This window comes from Leptonychotes weddellii, chromosome 6 (genome assembly GCF_054177405.1).
Source record: "Leptonychotes weddellii isolate Sample4059 chromosome 6, ASM5417740v2, whole genome shotgun sequence".
NCBI lineage: Eukaryota > Metazoa > Chordata > Mammalia > Carnivora > Phocidae > Leptonychotes > Leptonychotes weddellii.
Window position 1 is genome coordinate 4,093,317 of NC_138374.1, and position 19,500 is coordinate 4,112,816.

Here is a 19,500-nt window from a genome sequence, read left to right on the forward strand (position 1 = left end):
CCCTGTGCTCTGCATGGTTTTTCTGTAAGCCTAAAACTGCTCTACAAATTAAAGTCTACACAAATAACAAATTAAAAAGAAAAAGAGAACCCGAGAAGCCTCCCTCTCCCTCGGAAGGTGGGGTGGCTACAGCGTGGTGGGTGGAGAGGCTAGAGCGGTCTAGGTGGCGAGCAGGGACCCAGCCCTGCCACCCTGTCCCCCCGGCAGTGACCTGAGACCCGGAATATGGAGCTGGTGTGCTGACACCGCTCTGCGGGGGGTGCAGAGGGTCACTTGGGGTGCGAGGCGAAGTGCTCTGCCTATGGAACGCGTCTCCGTATCCAAGCACACAGAATAACGGCCTCGAGAGGCCGGCCCATCGCTTTCTCCTGCTGTCAGTCTGCCCGGGGACCCGCACCTCCGAGCTGCTCAGATGGCACAGGGGAGATGGGACAGCACCCGGGGGAGGGCTCCACCGTAACTGGTCAGCCCTGCAGTGCCGGGAGTGAGCTGTGCACGGAGTAATTGGTCAACAAATACCTTGTGATTGATTGTCCAATTCCATACATTGGCCAAAGAGGGTTTGTTTGTCTGCTTGCTCACTCGAGGTGAGATTTCATGTCGATGAACACACACAGGAGGAGCCACGGGTCACGTCCCTTCCTCTTCCTCCCTGCTTTGCACTGCTGGGCAGGCGATAGCGACATGAGAAGAGCAGAGAGGAGCCAGGTGTGGGCTGTTCCAGCAAGCTCGAGGGGACAGTTCTGGCTTGCATGCTGGGTCGGGACCTCTCCCGGCGGCACCTCCCTTGGGCCTTTCTACAACACTAACGATAGGGGCTGGATCCGGGCCCGGGCTTGGGATAACCTGCTGGTCTGAGACTGGGAAGGTCCCGTCCGTGGAGGTGGCCATTCCGGGCCTGAATGGCACTCACTTGCTGCGGTTTAACTGGGGGCCTGGAACAGACTTCGTTGGGATAGCACTCTATCATTGCGGGGTGGAGACTGAGGCTGGCTGTTCCCAGGAGCAGTCCTAAAAAGCAGGGCATCCCCAGACCCCTCTCCTGCAGACCCGAGGCTAAGCTAGCCACACATCTACCTCTTTTACATGTTAGGGCAATCCTACGGGGGCAGGCAGCATCCTTATTTTATAAGTGAGTAAACTGAGGCAGGCAGAGGTTAAGTGATGGCCCAAGCCGTCCAGGCTGGTAAGAGACAAGCTGGGCCAGCCACTCAGGCAGGCCAAAGCCAGCATCCCCTTCTTGACCACTCCACTGAGCTGACCCCAGCACCAAACCCTTTCAATCCACTGAAGCTCTGGGTCGGCAATACCCACATGTCCAAACTCGTCTGGATGGACGACTTTGAGACTCATCTGTCCCTTCCACAGTTCCTGGGACTGGAACTCAGGACAGCGGGCGAGGAGAAGGGAGAGGAGGTACAGTCGTCCAGCTCAAGTGGGGTCATCTGCGAAGCCAGGGCTGGGCCGGTCCTGGCAGACTCCAGTACTCTGACAAGAGGGAAGCCACACAAATGTGGCTTAGGACATGGCCAGCTCTCACTCGTGAGAGGAGCAAACTGGGGTCTAGAGAGTACCAGCAGCTCGCCCCGGGCCCCCCAGCGCCAGGACCAGGCCCTTCTCCCCTCTGCATATCTGTCCACCCTGCCCTGCATGGAGGCCTCCAGCGGGCCACAGGAAAGCCGCTCAATGGCAGGGGCAGGGCAGGGCGAGAAGAGTAAGGCAGCCAATTTAAAGCGGTGCCCAAACAACTCAGGAATCGAGTAAAATAATATTCAAATGCAACATTTAATTTTTTTTAAAGTCAAAATCAAAGCAAAAAAAAATCGATGATGGCCAAAACATAAAACTTTTACCTAATGACAGGACGGATAATAGTGTAGAGACAGGCCAAGTTGGAGCCTGGGACCACAGGAGAAATCCGTTGGCATGACCTTGTCTTTGTTGACAATTGTACTGTTTTGCTCAGCAGGGACTGTTCGCAGTGATTTTGATATATTTGCTTGTTGCATTAAATATTATTGATCCCGACAAGATGAGGGTTTTTTGCGCCTGGGGCAAGGGCCTCACCTGCCCGACCCGGTTTCTGGCCCTGCTCCGTTGGAGTGGTCAGCTGCTTCTGACTTGCAACTTTCTGCTGGTAAAGCTAGCCACCCCTCCGCGTGGAGAAACACGAGTGCAAGGGGAAATGGGACAAGGCAGGAGGGGGAAAGTCATACTGCTGCAAACCTGGAAAGTTATCCTGGACATGGAGAATTAACTTCTCTTATGTGGCTGACCGGATTGCAAAACAAAACTGCTTGGAGCTGTCTTTCAATATGACCTAATTTCTCAAAAAATAAAGGGGAGGACACATTTGGAAACAATTAAAAGGAAGCAGGATAAAGGCGGACAAGGTGTGTGCTAAAAAATAAGCAACATACAGTTGAAATGCTCCGTCACCTCCTGTGCCCTCATGGGACGCTTCCCTGTGAAATGTCCCCCGTCTGTCGCAGTGTCATCTTTGGGTAAAACAACTGCACAACACTTTGCTGTTTATGAAGTCCGCTGTCTGAGCCTCAAGTGGAGCCATAAGGTCCCTCTGATCCCCAAGCCCCCCCTCCCCGGGGTGGTGGAGGCCGGCGGCGTAGGCGCAGCTGACCCACATGCCCGTCAGCTCGGCAGCTCCTCTTGCAAGCTCCACACTCAGCACATGGCTGTGCACAAAATGAGGAAGATGCATAAAGCCAAACTCAAAACTCGGTCAGGGATGAACTCTGAACGGCTAAATCCAAGGCGACTCTTCCTGGTGTCTGTCTTAACTGCAGCCCGCCCAGGCCTCTCTCTCTCTCTCTCTCCCTCTGTCTCTGTTTCTCCAACAGATTCAAGAGTCACAGGACATTGAATATCACATGAGCAACACAAAAGAACTATCACGAATGCTCGTTTGTGTTTTGTGTTGAGAGCTAGGAGAATCGGTTTGCTACCATGGGGACGGTTCCGACTGGTTAAAGCCACCCTAGTTGGTGGCTGCCATCGCTGAGGTCACAGAGAAAATTCATCCAGAACCACAGTAGCAGGATGAAGACAAGAGGCTGGAGCAGACATCAAACCAAAGGGAGCTCGTGGCCCCTCAGGGAGCCCCATGACCGCTTAATTCATGCTCTGAGGATGGGTCAGAAGAGGGACATTTCCTTTGCCAGCGAGATGCTTAAGCTCTTTGAAGCCCATTAGAGGTGGGGTGGGGGCTCCACCGCTTTCAACACGGAACTGCCCCACTGCCCTCTGCTCAGGCCCTGGTCTTCCCCGTTCGCAACCGAGTTTCTGTCACACTAGATTTTAGGACACGGCCCTCGGAGCGTTTGCGCTGGAAGGAGCCTTCGGGAACATCTCCCTCAAGTGTCTCATCTTAGGAATGAGCAATGAGGGTGGGGGGAGGGGCCCTGCAGCAGAAACCAGGTCTCCAGAAGCCCACTTTTGGGACAGTGTCACAACCGATGCAAGCGTTGCTGGTCTTTGGGCACCGCCTGTCCGGGTTTTCGACCCCAGGACAAGAAGACAAAGGACCCCCCCGCCCCCAACTCACATTGAACTCCTCCCGAAAGCATTTGCAGTCATCTGCTGAGCGGACGCGGATCTCCTCCTCCAGGTGCGCCAAGGGGATGGGAAAGTACTTCTTGGGCCCGGAGGGGGACCTGCTGAGAAGCATCACTCGTTGCTGCTCTGTGGGGCCAAAAGAAACACGGGGGCCACTGAGCCGTATTCCCGGACAGCTGACTCCTTCACCAGACGGACTGACAGCTTTCCTGGAGGAAAGACACCGCTGGAGGGGGGGCCCACTGCTCTCAGATCATGTAGCCAGGAGGGGCCCTGAGCACCTGAGTACAGAGCTCTGTCTCCGTGATACACCCATGCCATTCACAAATAGGGGCATCCCTCTGCGGGGGGACCTGCTCCCACCAACCACAGACGCCTTATCTCAGTCCCCCAGCCCCTGCTCCTTCCACAAAGGATTTGGGCAGCTTCACCCTCCAGCCCAGTTTTCCAGGTTTGAAATAGGGAGGATGACTATGTTAATAAATTAGGAAGAATCATTTTGGTTCAAGTTGGGAATAGACCGGAAATCGGTTAGGATTGGAGCCTCCCCCAGCCTTGTATGCTTTGTGACACACACAGTCCTTGTTGCTGAAACCCCATAAGCTCCAGGAGAAATAAGACAAACACCATCCTTGTTTGGCAGGGAGCAGGCAGGGAGGCCCTGGGAAGGGCTAGCTGCGGGGCAGTTCCTGGACAAATTCCCTCCATACATTCAGAGTGAGACAAAAGGAGAAATCCCTGGCATGTGCTTCGCTCCCTGGGAAATGCGCCGATATTCTTGACAGGGTCAACACGAAACCTTTGCCTTCACGCTTGCAAAGGGCCTGTCCCCACCTGCAGAGCGGTTCTGAAGCCAAGCCAAGAACTCCTCCCAGGGCTCATTCCTCGGAGAGAAGCTGCGCCAGGAGATGGCCTCAGGGTCTCGCCAGCCACACCTTCTTCCCTCCCATTCAGGCTGTTGAAACGTGCAGGGCAGGGAGAGGGGGCAGGAAGGGGGCCCCTGGAGGCCACATTAGCACCTAACAAGTTGCGCTGCAACCCCAGCACTTGGAAATTGCCCTCCATCCTCTCCACTGCGCCCTCCCCTGCTGCCAGTTTTGCAACTGTGTTTGAAATCTGATCGCATGTTTGTTCCCTCAAACCATGGAACAATTAGGTAGCAAACAGCCAGAGGAAGTGACAATCACTTGTGTGAACCAATACTTTTGGAAGCCTCTGCCTCACACAGTCTTCTCGGCCACCTAGATGTGTGTCCTGTGAGTTGCATTAAGGCCTTCCGAACTGAACTCAGAGTCGGAAAGAAAGGTCGGGAATGCCCTCTGCCGACTGTGACCATCCCCGCTACTGGTGGATCGGCTCCCTTTCTGCATCACGATCCGAAAGCAGTGCGAATTTCGGGGGAGGCCTTCAGAGGCTGTCTCATTTTAGGACTGTAGAGGGCTTACTGAAAAATGTTACATATCAAAACCCTGTAAAAAGTGACAGGATGTGAACAGTGTTTCCAACAAAGCCACAGACTGAAAGCCTCAAGTGTCTGTTTCCCACCAGAGAGAAATGGAGAAAAGTCTTGAAATGGTAAAATTCTACCATCGCAAATGCTAGCACTATACCAGGGAAAGCGAGACCGAAGTGGCAAAGCTGAAGGAATTTAACATTTAAAACAAAAGGCAGACAACAGCCGCCTGCGTGGTCAGAAAGAGCTCAACTCCCTGCCCCCAGCCCCCCGGGTACCTTGTTCTTCCAGGATTCCGTTGGGCATCTTCTTGTCATTGGTGCTAACCACGGCTTTCCTCTGCTTCCTGAACCTTGGAGACACAGACGGGTTAGCTTCAGGCCCGGGGACATTTCCCGGAGCCCAGGGACCTTGCGCGGCAATACCCACCAGGTGAGCCGGGAGAAGCTCTTCCTGCTGCTCATGGCTGGGCCGAGCCACCCCAGACCTCCGGTCCCCAGCCCTGTGGGTCCCCAGCCCCTCCCGTCCCCAGCCCTGCCACCCTCTGCCTGGACCCACACCGCCCTGCAGCCTCGAGGAGCTCATTTCCTCTTCAGAGCCGGTCGGGGCAAGTCCGCCTGCGCCCCGGGGACACTCCTACCTGAAGAAGTAGGCGGCGAGGAGCAGAAGGAGGACGAAGAGCAACAACGGCAATAGCAGCCAGGCCAGCAGGGGCTGGGGCGCGCGGGGGTCAGGAGGGCCTGCGGGCGATGGGGGACCCCAGGCAGGGACTCAGGTAACAGGGAAAGTGGGGTTTGGGCAAGGCAAGATCCCCAACACTAGACTGCACTTTACGGTGTGCAAATCAGTTGCCCCTCCATCCCATTAGAACTTCTTCTCTCATACCAGAACCTCCTTCATCAGCCCTTCTTGGACACCAGCACCTCACTTTAGAGTCTGCAAAGCAGGCCACTGTCCCAGTCCACCATGCTCACCACTGAAGAGATGAGCAGCACTGATATGGGGAAGGGAGCTTGAACTGAGGGGCCGGTGACTTTGTCCCAGGCTCCCTGGGGAGGGGCAGTGAAGGCACAACGGGGAGCCCCTGACCCTCAAGTAACCTGTTTCCCCGGGTTCCTGGGGCACCTGCCTCTCCCCATCATGGGGAAGCAGAGGAGGGCGAAGGATTAGCTGCCCTACTGTTCCGTCTGAGGACAGCGTGGGGAGCTCCCGGGGCCTCGGCAGGAGCTCAGGGCACGGGGTGCAGCCTGGCCCTTGGGTCAGGTGGCGGTCTGTGGCCATGCCACAATCAGGTCTTCTGGAGCTTCGAGCTCCCAGGCCTACCGGTCCAGGTTGACTTTCCTCGTTCAGAAGGCCCCACGTCCTTGGACCAAGAGCAGTTGCCACGTGGCTGCCCAGGACTGGCCCAGGGAGCCCAGATTCCGAGGGGCTCTGGCAGCCTGGCTGCGACCCCTCCCCTGAGTTCCGCCTGAGCCCCTGCCTCCCCCAGACTGCCGTGCTGCCCCCTCCTCATCAAAATGTCCCTGCTCCCAAGGAGCCTATCAAATGCCCCCTCCTCCAGGAAGTGCACTCGGCTCCCCTCCTGTGGATCCCAGAGCGTCACTTCATGCCTCGAAGCACAGACCCCACTCTCCTGGAGTGAACAGGCCCTGGGGGTGACCGCCTTCACTCTGATTCAGTGGAAGCCCTTCAAAGGCAACAACTGGGCTTCCTTGGCTTTGAGTTCCCAGAAGCACCAAGCACGACCTTGAGCCCAGTGGGGGCACCACAGCCTCCCTCCCCCAGCAACCCCCTCCTGGTGTATTCTAAAGATTTTTTTTTTTTTAAAGATTTTATTTATTCATTTGAGAGAAAGAGAGAGAGACAGAGAAATAGCATGAGAGGGGAGAGGGTCAGAGGGAGAAGCAGGCTCCCCGCTGAGCTGGGAGCCCGATGTGGGACTCGATCCTGGGACTCCAGGATCATGACCTGAGCCTAAGGCAGTTGCTTAACCAACTGAGCCACCCAGGCACCCTATTCTAAAGATCTTAATCTGCATCTCATGTCCCAGGTTGTAAGCAACCTCCACCCCCAGGGCCTCATGCTGACTCTGGCCCCTTTTAAGTGGCTAATGCATATATTTCTAATAAATGACAACATGTCACTGACTCAAGTGACCACTCGATGCAGAAGTGCCCTGGGACACAGTTGGTCTGTGAGGAGAAGGTGGCCAACAGACAAGACACCCTCATCCCAGGCTGAGCCAATGCCTCTCCCATCTGGCTAGCGGCCTCACCAGCCAAGCAGTAGGGCAAAGCCAGGGTGACCCAGGCTAAGCCGCTAAGAGCCCCGGGCCCTCTCCTCTGGCCCCACCTGCTGCAGAGCTCCCCTGGGGAGTTCACCTGACCTGGGGCTTCCACACTTGCCCATCCAGGGAGAACCCTCCCTGCTCTGCTGGAGCCTTGGAGCCAACTCAAGCGCAGGCTGAATGGGGGAGAAGCCTGACAGCAAGGGGCAGAGCTGGGCCCAGCCCAGACCGGTCGCCATCCCTGCCCTGCCAACTGTAACCACAGAGCATGGGCGGCTGCCCTTCTCCTGCCCCCACTTCTGCATTTGCACAGAGATCAGGCTGCCCCAGCTCAGCGTCCATCTTGGCAGTGACTGACTGGCTAGCTTGCCCATCCAAGAGCTGGATGGACCTGGCTGAGGGTTGTGGGCTTGACCTGGAGCTCTGAGGGCACCTGGACCACAGACAGCCCAGCCCTGGAGGGCTTTGTCAGGAGGCTCCACGGTCCAGTCTCCAGGCTCAGGCTGCTCCAGTAAAGGCTATAGTTATGGAGGTGGGCATCTCCATAGCACAGCCTTGAGGACCCAGGCGGAATGACCCAGGGCCCCAGAGTGGAGCTGTGCTCAGGGGCAGAATCCACAGATCACAAGGACAAATGTCGTCAGCAGCTGCTTCTGTTCTGGAGGGCAGAGGGCAGGTAGGAACACTCAGGAGCCGGCAGGCAGGCCTGGCAGGGGACCGGGAGAACTGGGAGTGCCCCCCCACTATCCAGTTCTTCCAGCTTGCCAAAAGAAGAAATTCATATTTTCATGTAAAAAGTAATCCGATTTTTAAATATGGATACGTAATTCAACCTAAAGGCAGTTTTAAAAAACACTATGGTCTAGAAAAAAGCCTCTGTAGGCCGTGTCCCCTCAGCCAAGTGACACGTGGAAAAAACAAAAAACGGATGACATTGCTATCAGGCCAGCTTTGTGACTCGACTTTCTCGTTGGGTTGTCTGTCTTGGAAAGCTTCTGTGCCAGCACACACGAGCCTCTTGGTTTTGTTTAACTGCGGCGTGGACGTCCACTTTCTGAATAACCCAAGATTTCGATGCACATTTAGGTTGTTTCCAACTTTTTGGCTGTTAGCTACAATTTTACCTCTCGTTTCTTTATCCTTGGTGTATCTTGAAAGTGCTTCCACAGAAGGCTCCCGGAAGGGCACTCTGTGCATCCGTGTGCACACACAGTACGTTGTGATAGAAACTGCTAGGTGACCACCTGCAAAATTTCCAGCTTCCATGCTTCCCTAGACCGGGTGACGGAGCCGATTACTCCCGGCTATGAGCAATCCTCTTAATTTTTGTCAATATGATAATAAAATAATACCACTTTAATTTGCAATTCCCTAACTTCTATAGAGTTAAGCATCATCTCATGATTAATAAAACATCATCAATTCGATATTTGCATTTGGCTCGGTCACATCCTCCACTGTGTTCCTGTGTTACCTTTTTCTTATTAATTTTTTAGGAATCCTTCCTGTAACAAGGACAGGAACATTTTATTACACTGTTTGTGAATCTTTACCCTCAACTCCTGTGTAAAGGAATGTCTCTTGATGATTATTTAATACATTTTGTTCAATGAACAAACAAAATGACTTCTGGTTAATTGGTACACTGTGGCAATGTGCTGGGATCACCCTAAATAATCCTTTCAGGGAACAAAGTTTCAAGGGCACGTCACACAGTCAGGCTTCCCTGCCTCCTGGAATTCTAGGTCAATGGAGCCTGTCCACGTGGTATCACTGAGACCTTGAAGTGGGCCAGCTGTCGATTTCTCTCCTGGTTGTGTGACCAGCAGCTGCTGCCCAGCCCATAAGGCCCCCAGCAGAAGCTGCAAGGAGCTGTGACTGTCACATCCGTTCTGATGGGCACGAGATCATACCACGCAGTCTCTGTCCCTGAAAGGAGCGCCTGACACCCACAGCCATCTTACGAGCCAATCATTTTACTCTCAAGTGAGCTGAAGAGGCCCAGGGGTGAGGCTGAGTCACCCAACAGATGCCCTGGGTGCCATCTGAAGGAGCGCCCACACAGCTCCACATTGCTTCTCCATTTGGGCAAACGATGCTCTGTCTGGTAGATCTGCTGTTGTTGTAAGTGTTTCTGCAGGTGTCGGGCCTCGGGCCAACGGCAGCCAGCTCCTCTCTGCCAGGCACGGGGACACACTGTCCTCGGGGCAGGTCTGGAGGGTCCCAGGCTGCGGAACAGTGCCAGCAGCCCCAGTGACCCGGCACCCGGAGGCCAGCTGGTGATGAGAAGGCACGACAAATGCAGTTTCCATGTGCTGGGAGCTTCTGTGTTTCCTTTCATGTGGTTTCGGATTTCTCTGGCTTTTCATGTGAGGACAGTGCTACTCTCGCTATCCCTGCTGGGGGCTGGTATCAGGGACTGAACTCCACCTCTCCCTCCTCTTGGGGGCTAAGGGTGCATTTGTAGGACATGTGTGGGCAAAGCTCCCAAGCTGGATGGGGGGTTGAACCCTTGACCCCGGCCCGAATGATGCCACTTCTAATCACCTCGCCCAAACTTTTTCTTCCGGAGGGGAGTTGATCATTTTTGTTTTCCCAAAGCCTTGTGATAAGCAAGTGTGATGCTTAACTTTTTTGTGTCAACTTTGCTGGGCCACGAGCTGCCAGGTATTTGGTCAAACATTGTTCTGGGTGTTTCGAGGGGGGTGCTTTTTGGATGAGATTCAGCATTTAAATTGGTGGTCTCAGAAAAGAAGATCACACCCCACCCCACCCCCATTGTGGGTGGGCCTCATCCAATCAGTTGAAGGCCTGCATAGCATTCTGTGAGTAACAGGGAGTTCTTCCTGCCTGATTGCCTTCCAACTGGGACATCACTCTCTCTGGTTTTGTAGCCACTTGCCAGCCTTCAAACTCAAACTAGGACACTGGCTCTGCGTATCTTGGACTTGACAACCTCCACAATTGTGTGACCCAATTCCTTATAATAAATATAAATACAGATACAGGTACAGATATAAATGAACATATAAATATATATCTATGGATTCTGTGTCTCTGGAGAACACTAACCAATCATCAAGTAAAACTGTATCGGAGAAGTCCTTGGGTTTATTGCCTGGGAGTCTCGGGAATGGAGAGGGAAGGGGGAACAGAGCAGGCATATGGGGGCTGGCAAGAGGCTCCAAGGCACACTCGGGGGACCAGGCCTTGCTGGTTACAGGTTCCTGCTACCCTGGGCACAGGCCGCAGCTGGCTGCCCGACGGGCCTCCGTCTACCAGGGAGGTGTGGGGTGGCCCAGGGAATCCGTGTCCAGTCCTTGGGGACCCTGAACTCACCAGGTGGGCCTCTGTCTGTGTTGGGCACACACCCTAGGAGGAGATTTCAAGGGACACTGAAGAGCCAACTGTCTGGGCCTTCAGAGACTGGCTGGGGACGGGCCTCCCAGACCCGGGCTCCTGCCAACCACAGCAGCGGCCCAGTGGACGAGCTCCTGCACCCCAGCTCAGCTGTCTCCTCAATCCTCACAGCATTGCTGAGTACTAGGCACTATTACTGCCTCCATCGCACAGATAGGGATACTGAGGCACAAAGAGGTCAGGAACTTACTCCAGCTCACTGGGCCAATAAGCAGCAGAGCGAGAACGGAACACCGGCCGCGTGACTCCAGAGCACCCGCTCTCACTGCTGTTCCTCGTCCTCTTAGCTTTGCGTGGCATTTATTTCATTTCATTGACGTAAAATTTACATACTACAAACTCACCCATTTCAAGCCTATGATTCAGTGATTTTTAGCTAATTCACAGAGTTGTGCTGCCACAGTGTTTCAGAACATTCCACCCACGTCTCGGCCACCTGTGGCCACTTGGCGTTTGCCCCCCAAGCCCGGCCCAGCGCTCCTGTCCCTTCTCTTCCAACAGCTTGTCTATTCCCGGCATTTCCCATCAACGGAGCCATAGAACACGGGGTCTTGTGTGTCCAGCTTCTTCCACGTAGCAGGTTTCTGGGGTTCACCCATGTTGTCCCCTGTGTCTGTTCACTCTTTCCTATCCCTAACTTTCAAAATATGGAAAAGGCAAGCGAACAGAGCAATGAGCCCCCACATGTCGGCCACCACCCACCTTTCTAATCAGGACAAGACATCTGTGTTGGTCTATGGTCCCCCCACTTCCTGCTCCCCACTTGCTCTTTCTCAAGTCACCCCTAGACCTCGTGCTGTTTCATTCATAAGGACATCAACATGCCTTTCTAAAAAGTAAGGGCTCCTCTTTTAAAAGTTTAACTCTAACCACTATGCCAGTATCTTGCCTAAGAGCCTAAGAATATTAATACTAACTTCTTGATCACATCAACGTTCATGTCAGTGTGTAAATAACCCCTTAGGGACTCATCAATGTTCCTTCAGGGTTGTTTCAATCAGCTCCCCAGGAGTGAGGGGCGGGATTATTAACCCCTGCTCTCCTACCTCCCACCGAAGCTGACACCAACTCTCAGCACAGGGTCGTGTTTGCTGCCCTCCGTTTGCTAAGCTTTGTTCTGCTCCAGCTCCCAACGACTGGCTTGTCCGGGCAGCGGGTGTTGATAGGAGTGACGTGTTAGGTGCTCTGCTCGCTAAGGAAGTCAGCCACAGGCTGTGTCTCGTCCCCCAGCCCTGTCATCCCAGTCCTGAGAGCCTGCCTGGAGGGGCGGGTGGCAAGGGCAGGGGCGGGGCAGGCAGCCGGGTCCTCACCTGAGGTCGTCGAGTTCCAGTTGCTGACCGCCGGGGTGGTCTCGTTGCCCTTGAGGGCCTTGGCGAGCGGCAAGCTAACACCCGCCAGCAGGAGCGGACAGAAGGGCTCCATGGCGAACCTGCAAGACGCAGGGACAGGCTCAGAGGGCTCCCTGCCATGCGCCTCGGGCGGCCGGGCCCTCCACTGAGAAGGGCCGCTCCCGGAGGACAGGGCGGACTGGGGACCGGATGGCGGTGGGCATGCTTTGGAGCGCTGCTTAGTCGGTCTGTGTCAGGGAGGCAGCTCTGCGGACCACCGCCAGCACATTTTATTCCTGCACTTGGGAAGTAAGCTCACCCTGCAAACTCCAAGAGCTATTCCCAGGTTATAAAACCTCTTGCTGTTCAGGTTAATTTCCTGTCTTTTTTTTTTTAGATTTTATTTATCCACTTATTTATATCCAGAGAGAGAGACAGAGCACATGCAGGGGGAGCAGCAGAGGGAGAGAGAGAAGCAGGCTCCCCGCTGAGCAGGGAGCCCGATGCGGGGCTCAAACCCAGGACCCTGGGATCATGACCTGAGCCGAAGGCAGACACTCCACTGACTGAGCCACGTGGACATCCCTAGTTTCCTTTCTTGTTTGTTTGTCTGGTTTTGTAGGGAGAGAGGAGGTGAACAAGGATGTTGGGGTGTCCGGGGAGGGTGAAGTCTGAAAATACCAGGAGATCGAAGATTCTGAGAGGCAGCTTCCTGGAGCCTCAGGAGGCCCTTTACCCACAGCTTCCAGATCGCCACACGGTAATGACTGGTTCAACATTTTGGGTACATTCTACAGTGTCTGCTGTGACATGGGTGTAGCATTTCTATTTTGCATCATGACAGCTGAAGGAAGAGCACCCCCCTTGGGAAGAATTGCAGGCTAAGGAGTTAGGTTAACTGGCAGGTGGTCACAGGGCCGGGGGGGAGGCTGGGAAGTGGGGGGTCCAGCCCACCTGCACAGGGTCCACCTCTGCTGTCCCCCTAGCCAAAACCATAACCCATACCACCAGCCCTGATTCTGAGTGCAGGCCTTTTCCACACTCTGGAGCCCGAGGGACCTTTCAAACGCCAGCCCGTCCCCCCAGTCGTGAGATGTTAACAACGAGAATGGGATGGGCAGGCCAGCCCGGTCAGTGTTCCTCTGAGCCACGGACTTCGCCTGTTGCTCTCCTGAACTTCATGCATGGCTGCAGGGAGATGGCCTTGCCTCCTGTCTGAGCCCCCAGGTGAGGCAGAGGGAAGCTCCCTCTTCCCCCAGGAGGGGCCACCATCAGCTCCTTTCTGACAGAGTCACGTGGGCCCCCTGGGGACGGAGGTAAGTCTTTATTGGGTGGGTGGGTGAATGCAATGCGGTTCAACACAGGAAAAGGCTCTTTCACCCAGACCTGTAAGGCCTACCTCAGATCCCCACTTGGTGCACCATTTTGCCAAAATAACCTTAGATCCTTGGAAAATGTGGCATTGAACTCTTGGTGGTGTAGAGGACTAGCCGCCGGAGAAAGTGGGTGGCTCTAGGAGCCGAGTGAGATCGGGCGGTGAGGATGCATGTGGTTGAGGCGTGGGCTCCCTCCCTCCTGCACTCCCCGCTCCGTGGTCAGCCTGGGTGCCTGTCCGCTCACAAAGCACTTTTCCTGCAAAAAGCCTCGCTGAGCCATATGAATGGACCGAGGCCCAGAAACACTGGTCCCTTGTAATTAGAGAAGACATCTGAATGAGCGCAAAAAATCCTCATCGTGTTTCAGCAATCACCACTGCTGAAATGGAACCATTCTGAGCCTGCAATTATCCCGGGACAATGATGACAGCCACAATCAATACTTTCACCCCTTTCCTCTTGTTTCTTTCCCAGATACATTTTAGACTTTTAAAGTGAGCACCCCCCCACACACACACACACTAGCTTGTGTCCCGGGAGCACCTACCATCGCTAGGCCCTTCGTATGGGCACTGTCCTCACAATAACCCTCCAGGACTGAGAAACTGAGGCCCCATGAGGATAAGGAACTGACCCAACATCGGGTCAGACGAGACGGAGGAGTCACAGTTCGAACCCAGGACTGCCAGAGACAAAAGCCCTCAAGCCCGATGGGCAGCTCTGCATAGGCTGCATTAAACAGAATCTGTTCTTGAACAAAGCTTTTACATAATTGAATAAGCTTCAGAGTAATTGATTAGAAAGTATCCACTAGTTTAATACAACTCAGAGATGCAGACTTCCTAGTTGAAGCATTTTTTCTTGTTACATGCATTCATTCAAAGCCTTCCTCACCAAATGTTCAATCATCTAAGAGAAAGCGGACACTTCTGAGCCAGTCAAAGGCCATCTCATCACACATCAGACACCATGGGGTGGATCAGCAGCGTCCCCTGGAGCGGCAGGTGATTTGCCCGCTATGACCAGAAGAGGGCACTAAACTTTGCAGAATTCAAACCCCGTGAGTCCCTTGATTGCAGCATTTATATTTCCAGGCCCATGACAACTTTCCTGTCCCTGGCTATTCACCCTCAAAGGATTTGTGCAAGCTACCAATAAGCACAGACACGAATCTGCACAAAAATAATGCCTGAAACAGTAGTTAAGTCCATAGTGAATGTTAAGGATTTGTACTGAATCTACCAAATGTTAAGTACTGTGGGCATAAAACATGTTGGATCTCAGAACCGAGATTATTAAAATAGTTTCCAACAAAGCAGCCTTTATTTTTACTCCTATCGAAAGTCAGCCAGCTATCAGTTTGATTAGAATTGCCTTTTTGCTCCATCTGATGCCTTTTTAATACTCTTTGTTGGGCAAGCTAGGTCCAGTCCTGCCCTTACGCAGCTTCATGGAGCTAGAAGGACGCGCGGATAAACAGCGCCGCCCCCCCCCCACTGCGACCCCACTGTTCTGGAGATGTGTGGCCACAGTGCCAAGCAAGGAAGGTGACAAAGCTATGATTCGCTCCACCCAGGACCGCGTCCAGAAGGCCCCTGAATGTCGTGTTCAAGAGTTTAGTTTGGTGTTACAGTCTCCTTTTCCATCAACAACCTATCTTATTAGAACCACTTGAGGGCATGATAAAAAGATGCCAATTCCTGGGCCCAACTCCAGATGCATGACATCCAAATACACGGGGAGTGACGGGCTTTGTACAGACCGCAGCTGACAACCTTGGCTGTGAGCAACGAGCTGCCACTGGAGTTTCCAGAGGGAGTGCTAGAAGCCAGTCGGGAGCCATAAGAGATGGCATCAGTCTGTGCCGCCCCGCAGTGGTGGGGGGCACGGGCATCCATCCCCTGGGAGCTTGCTAGGGACGCTGCGTCTCAGGTAGCATCGGACCTCCCACATTTTCACAAGAATGCTACGTGCTTCCCATGCACATAGAATTTGACACACGCCGGCCTCCGCAGCAGAGGATGTCTAGACTAAGCCAGGACAACGGGAACGGCAAGGAGGGAGGGATTCGAAAGGGGTTTCAAAGGCAGAATCCGTGTGAATGGTATTCAGCTGGATGTGGTGAGGAGTAGGCCATCAAAGGTACTGGGATTTCCATCTTGGGAGATGGAGTGGGACGGGGCATCATTCATTAGCTGACCCCGGGAGAATGGGGTCCCCAGTCTGGGGATAAAGATGTTTGGGGCTTGGTATAAAACAATAATATAAGCTCGCATTTACTGAGCTCTTATGAAGTGTGATAAACCATCTGAGGCGCTGAGCTAAGCTACCTCCCCATCCCTCGTGGCAATCCTATGAGAAATGTCCTGCTGTCCTCGGAGATGGCCTGTTGCCTCTCAGGGTTCTGGAGCATTCTAGTGGAGCGTGCCAACAGGAATTGTGTTCAGGGCCTAGGGAATGGCTGGACAGGAGTGGGTGCTGAAGGTTCAGCGTGTGGGTGAGTTCACTCTGGGGGTGTGCAGAGGGGCAGAGGTGAGGTGGTGGTGCCAAGCTGAAGGAGGCCGATCCTGAGCCAGTGCCTTTGAGGAGGGGCCGCCCGGCTGACCCCTCCTGTCCCAAGGGATGGAAAGGTGCGCTGGGTGTCCCTGAGCAGATTGCACCAGACTGCCCCCTGCAGGTCAAATCCATCATGTGTGGTTGAAAGGCCTGGTTCTTCTGCTCTCAATTACGAAACAGACTCAGCTCCTCCACAAAGGAGCAGAGATAGAGATTCGCTCCAGCTTTGAAGAGAGCCGCCGGGATGAGCCATGTGTAATTTCTTATCCAAAACAGGACTCTTGAGTGCAAACGAGAGGCTGAAACAGTTCAAGTCATATGCTTTCCTACAGTACTTCATTATTGGTCAGCATTTGGTTTTACTAAAATGGGAACCCACTAAGTAGTTTTATTTGAAAACTATTTTTAAAAATTAAAAAAAAAACCTCCCTAGAAAACAAAACTACCAGTGCACGTTACAGCAATATTTTTTAATAAAAAACCCTTTTTAAATTGGTTATATGAAAATAAAATGAGAACATGAACAGAATACCTATTCCCAGTCCATATTCACCTGCTTCAATTAATATCTTAGCCTTGTCTATTCTTAATATGTTTCACTTTTAATATATTTTTCAATATCCTTAATATTTAAAAATTTTCACAAAATCGTCTTCAGAGTTTTCCAAATGAGCATCTTGTGAGCTCTCATCATTTCATTTCCTTTATTCCTTCCTTGCTTTCATAGGAAAAGATTTTAATGTCTTCCTGTTCACAACCTATGTTTTCAATAGTCATAGCTCAATAATAGTTTAAAACACAGAGAGTTTTTTCTTTCTTTTTTTCGTGTATGTGGCTGTAGTTTTTGCTGCTTTGTTAGTTGAATACTTTTACGAAATATTTCCAACTAATTTAGAACAAAATGCAACCAACACTTAGGGCCTTGTTTACAGAAAAGTCCACCATCTTTGTAGGACACTTAGGTTGATTTACAGAGCAAGTTTTCTGAAGGCCCAAACGTTTCTGAAATCTGACGAGCAGGGAAGAGAACATGCATGCTCCCCAGCTGAAGTATTTTTAAAAACTCAACATCAGCTTCATTACATAAATTTGTAGTTCAGTTACTCACTATGTGAAACTGTTGGTAAAATCTGACATCCATAGCTTCTATTTTAACTGACAGAATATTTAGTTGGTGCGTGGGCACAATTAAAAATTATCTGTAGGTCACAATCCATTCTACGTGTGATACATTTACCACAAATGCTGAGCTCCACCAACACGTATATATTTATATTATCGCACAAATAACTATATCATCGGTGCAGAATTCTTTCATTGCATTTCCAGTGACATTAGCAATCACGCCAGGCGCTCACCTTTCACGGAAGGAGCCTCCCAGTTGTAGCTGGATTCCGTGAAATGGGTGAAAAACAGCAGAACCACTATTGGAATGATCTCATTTTCTGTTGGAAACATCGCTGTTTGAAAAGGACACGATCTGCTGCTGGCATCGCTGGATGGCTGGTGAACTTCATCTGCTATTGGGAGCACTAACAGCTATGAACCTCACCTTCTGTAAATGCACAATGAGACCTGGACTTGATAATGAGCAGGACTCACTACGAACAGTCTTTTGATCTAAATGAATGGTCATGCTTCACGGGGCTCCTGGAAAGCTCAATCTCAGAATCCCGAGATCATGACCTGAGCCGAAATCCAGAGCCTGCGCTTGACTGACTAAGCCACCCAGGCACTCCTGCATGGCTTCTTTTCTAACCACGGAGTGTCCTTGAAAGGGAAGTGTTGCCCCCGCTGAGCTACAGACGTGCAGCGAAGAGTGAAGAGCATAGCAGTTCCTCTTTCAGATGTGATCGCCCCTAAACAGAGGCAATCCCTGCCCATGTGTCTCTTGCCCTAAGATGAGACCATGGAGAAGCTGGGAGAGCCAAGGGGACAGGCCACCAAGCCCTTCCTGGACTCCTTCAATGCAACTTTTCATAACTAAAATTCTCATTTTTAATTACAATGAGATGAAAACTATGGAAGAAATGTGACAATGGACAGGATGCAGGGACAAGAAGCAAAAAAACCCGGGACCATCACAAAGAAAGAGGTAAATAATGGGCCCCTGGAGGGAATGTGGAAGGCACGTGGACAGAACATGATGGGGCGTTGGGAATGGAGCCCGGGCCTCCAGGACTGCCATTCTCTGAGGTCAGTGTCATCAGGAAGAGCTCCTGCTCTTCCTTCTCTCACCAAAATACATCTTGGGGCTCACCCTATGTTATCTCTTCTGAAGGTTCACAGCTGAACCAGGGAGTGAGCACAGCCATGCTCACATCTGACGGATGGCTTGGCACCCCCCCCCCCATCTGACAGAATCACACCCACAGCTCCTCCACGTTCCCCAGAGGGGAACCCATCACTCAGAAGAGTTGCGTTTTATCAGAGGACCACCAGAATGACCCCTCAGGAAGGTCCATATGGAGGCGGATCCCCTGCCCAAAGCTCCTGAGCAGGAAAACATGACAATGCCCCATCCGTCTGCCCTTTGGACCCAGAAGTAGTGGGGTGAAAGGTAACAATAAATGTTGGAAATGCACGGCCCTCTCCCCACCTCTCCCCAGGAAGAGGCGCCCGGCACAGAGGCTCACCCCCTCCACTGACCCTCCACTCAGCAGTGTGGTCGACGGGGAAGAGGTTGGTTGGCCGACTCCAGAGGCTGGGCAGCCCACCTCTCTGGGTGAGCCCCAAGCCACGCTGCCTCCACCCACCTTGGGTGATGCAGGGGGACTAGACTTTCGTAGCTGGGTATACAGCAGACTTTTGATTTCAAAGAAATGAGTGGAACTGTTGACTTACAAGTATCTGCTGGTTTATTTGCTCATTCATTCATTCAGCAATATTTATGAGACTTGACTGTTTGCCAAGAGATACCTGAACAAGACAAGCACTGCCCTTGTTCCCCCAGAGCTTGCCTTCCGGCCAGAGAGATAAAACAATTAATCACTGTACAACCGATCCCCCAGGAGGCTCACACCTGCTCGTGCTGGAGGCAGGACTACCCAGTCCAGAGGGGTCGGAAGGCTGCCGAGGGTGAAGAGGTCTCTTCTCAAGGGAGGAGCCGACCAGTCCAGCAGGGGAGGAGGAGGAGGATGAGGAGGAAGCAAGGGCAGCATGAGCTGTGGGGCTGTGGGAAGAACACGGCGCCTCCAGGAAGCCCCAGAGCCTGCACAGGATCCGGGAGACCCAGAGTGTCTCCTGGCAGGACTGACTGATGATGGCAGTGTTTAAGGATGGGGTGGGGGTGGGGGAGAAGCTTTCCAGCAGGATTGCTCTGAAGCAGAAGCTAACAACACTGGGCAGAATTAGCCAGGCCCTGGGGGTTCTGGGGGTGGGAGCAGCTCTCAGGCCCGTCCATCTGGCAGAGCGGAGACGCTCAATGAACCCTTCTTGAAGGAACAGGTCATCAGGGGCTATCACGGCAGATTTCTCTTCATCTCGTCAACCCATGTCAGGTTTCAA

At 52.8% G+C, this 19,500-nt stretch overlaps 1 protein-coding gene across 12 annotated transcripts in view; it reads right to left on the reverse strand.

Moving 5' to 3' along the window:
- Positions 1-19,500, reverse strand: part of PTPRE (protein tyrosine phosphatase receptor type E) — a 148,909-nt gene that overhangs the window by 29,846 nt on the left and 99,563 nt on the right. For 6 of the 12 annotated variants that reach the window (XM_081823297.1, XM_081823298.1, XM_081823299.1 and 3 more), the window contains 4 exons: positions 12,044-12,162; positions 5,305-5,378; positions 4,408-4,528; positions 3,563-3,699 (listed from right to left, as the gene is read on the reverse strand). In XM_081823297.1, coding sequence (XP_081679423.1) covers positions 3,563-3,699; positions 4,408-4,528; positions 5,305-5,378; positions 12,044-12,155 — 444 coding nt within the window. In that variant the 5' untranslated portion in view covers positions 12,156-12,162. Of the gene's footprint in view, positions 1-3,562; positions 3,700-4,407; positions 4,529-5,304; positions 5,379-5,455; positions 5,617-5,666; positions 5,767-12,043; positions 12,163-19,500 lie in introns of those variants that run through there. The other 6 variants (XM_081823296.1, XM_081823300.1, XM_081823301.1 and 3 more) reach the window with 6 other exon arrangements.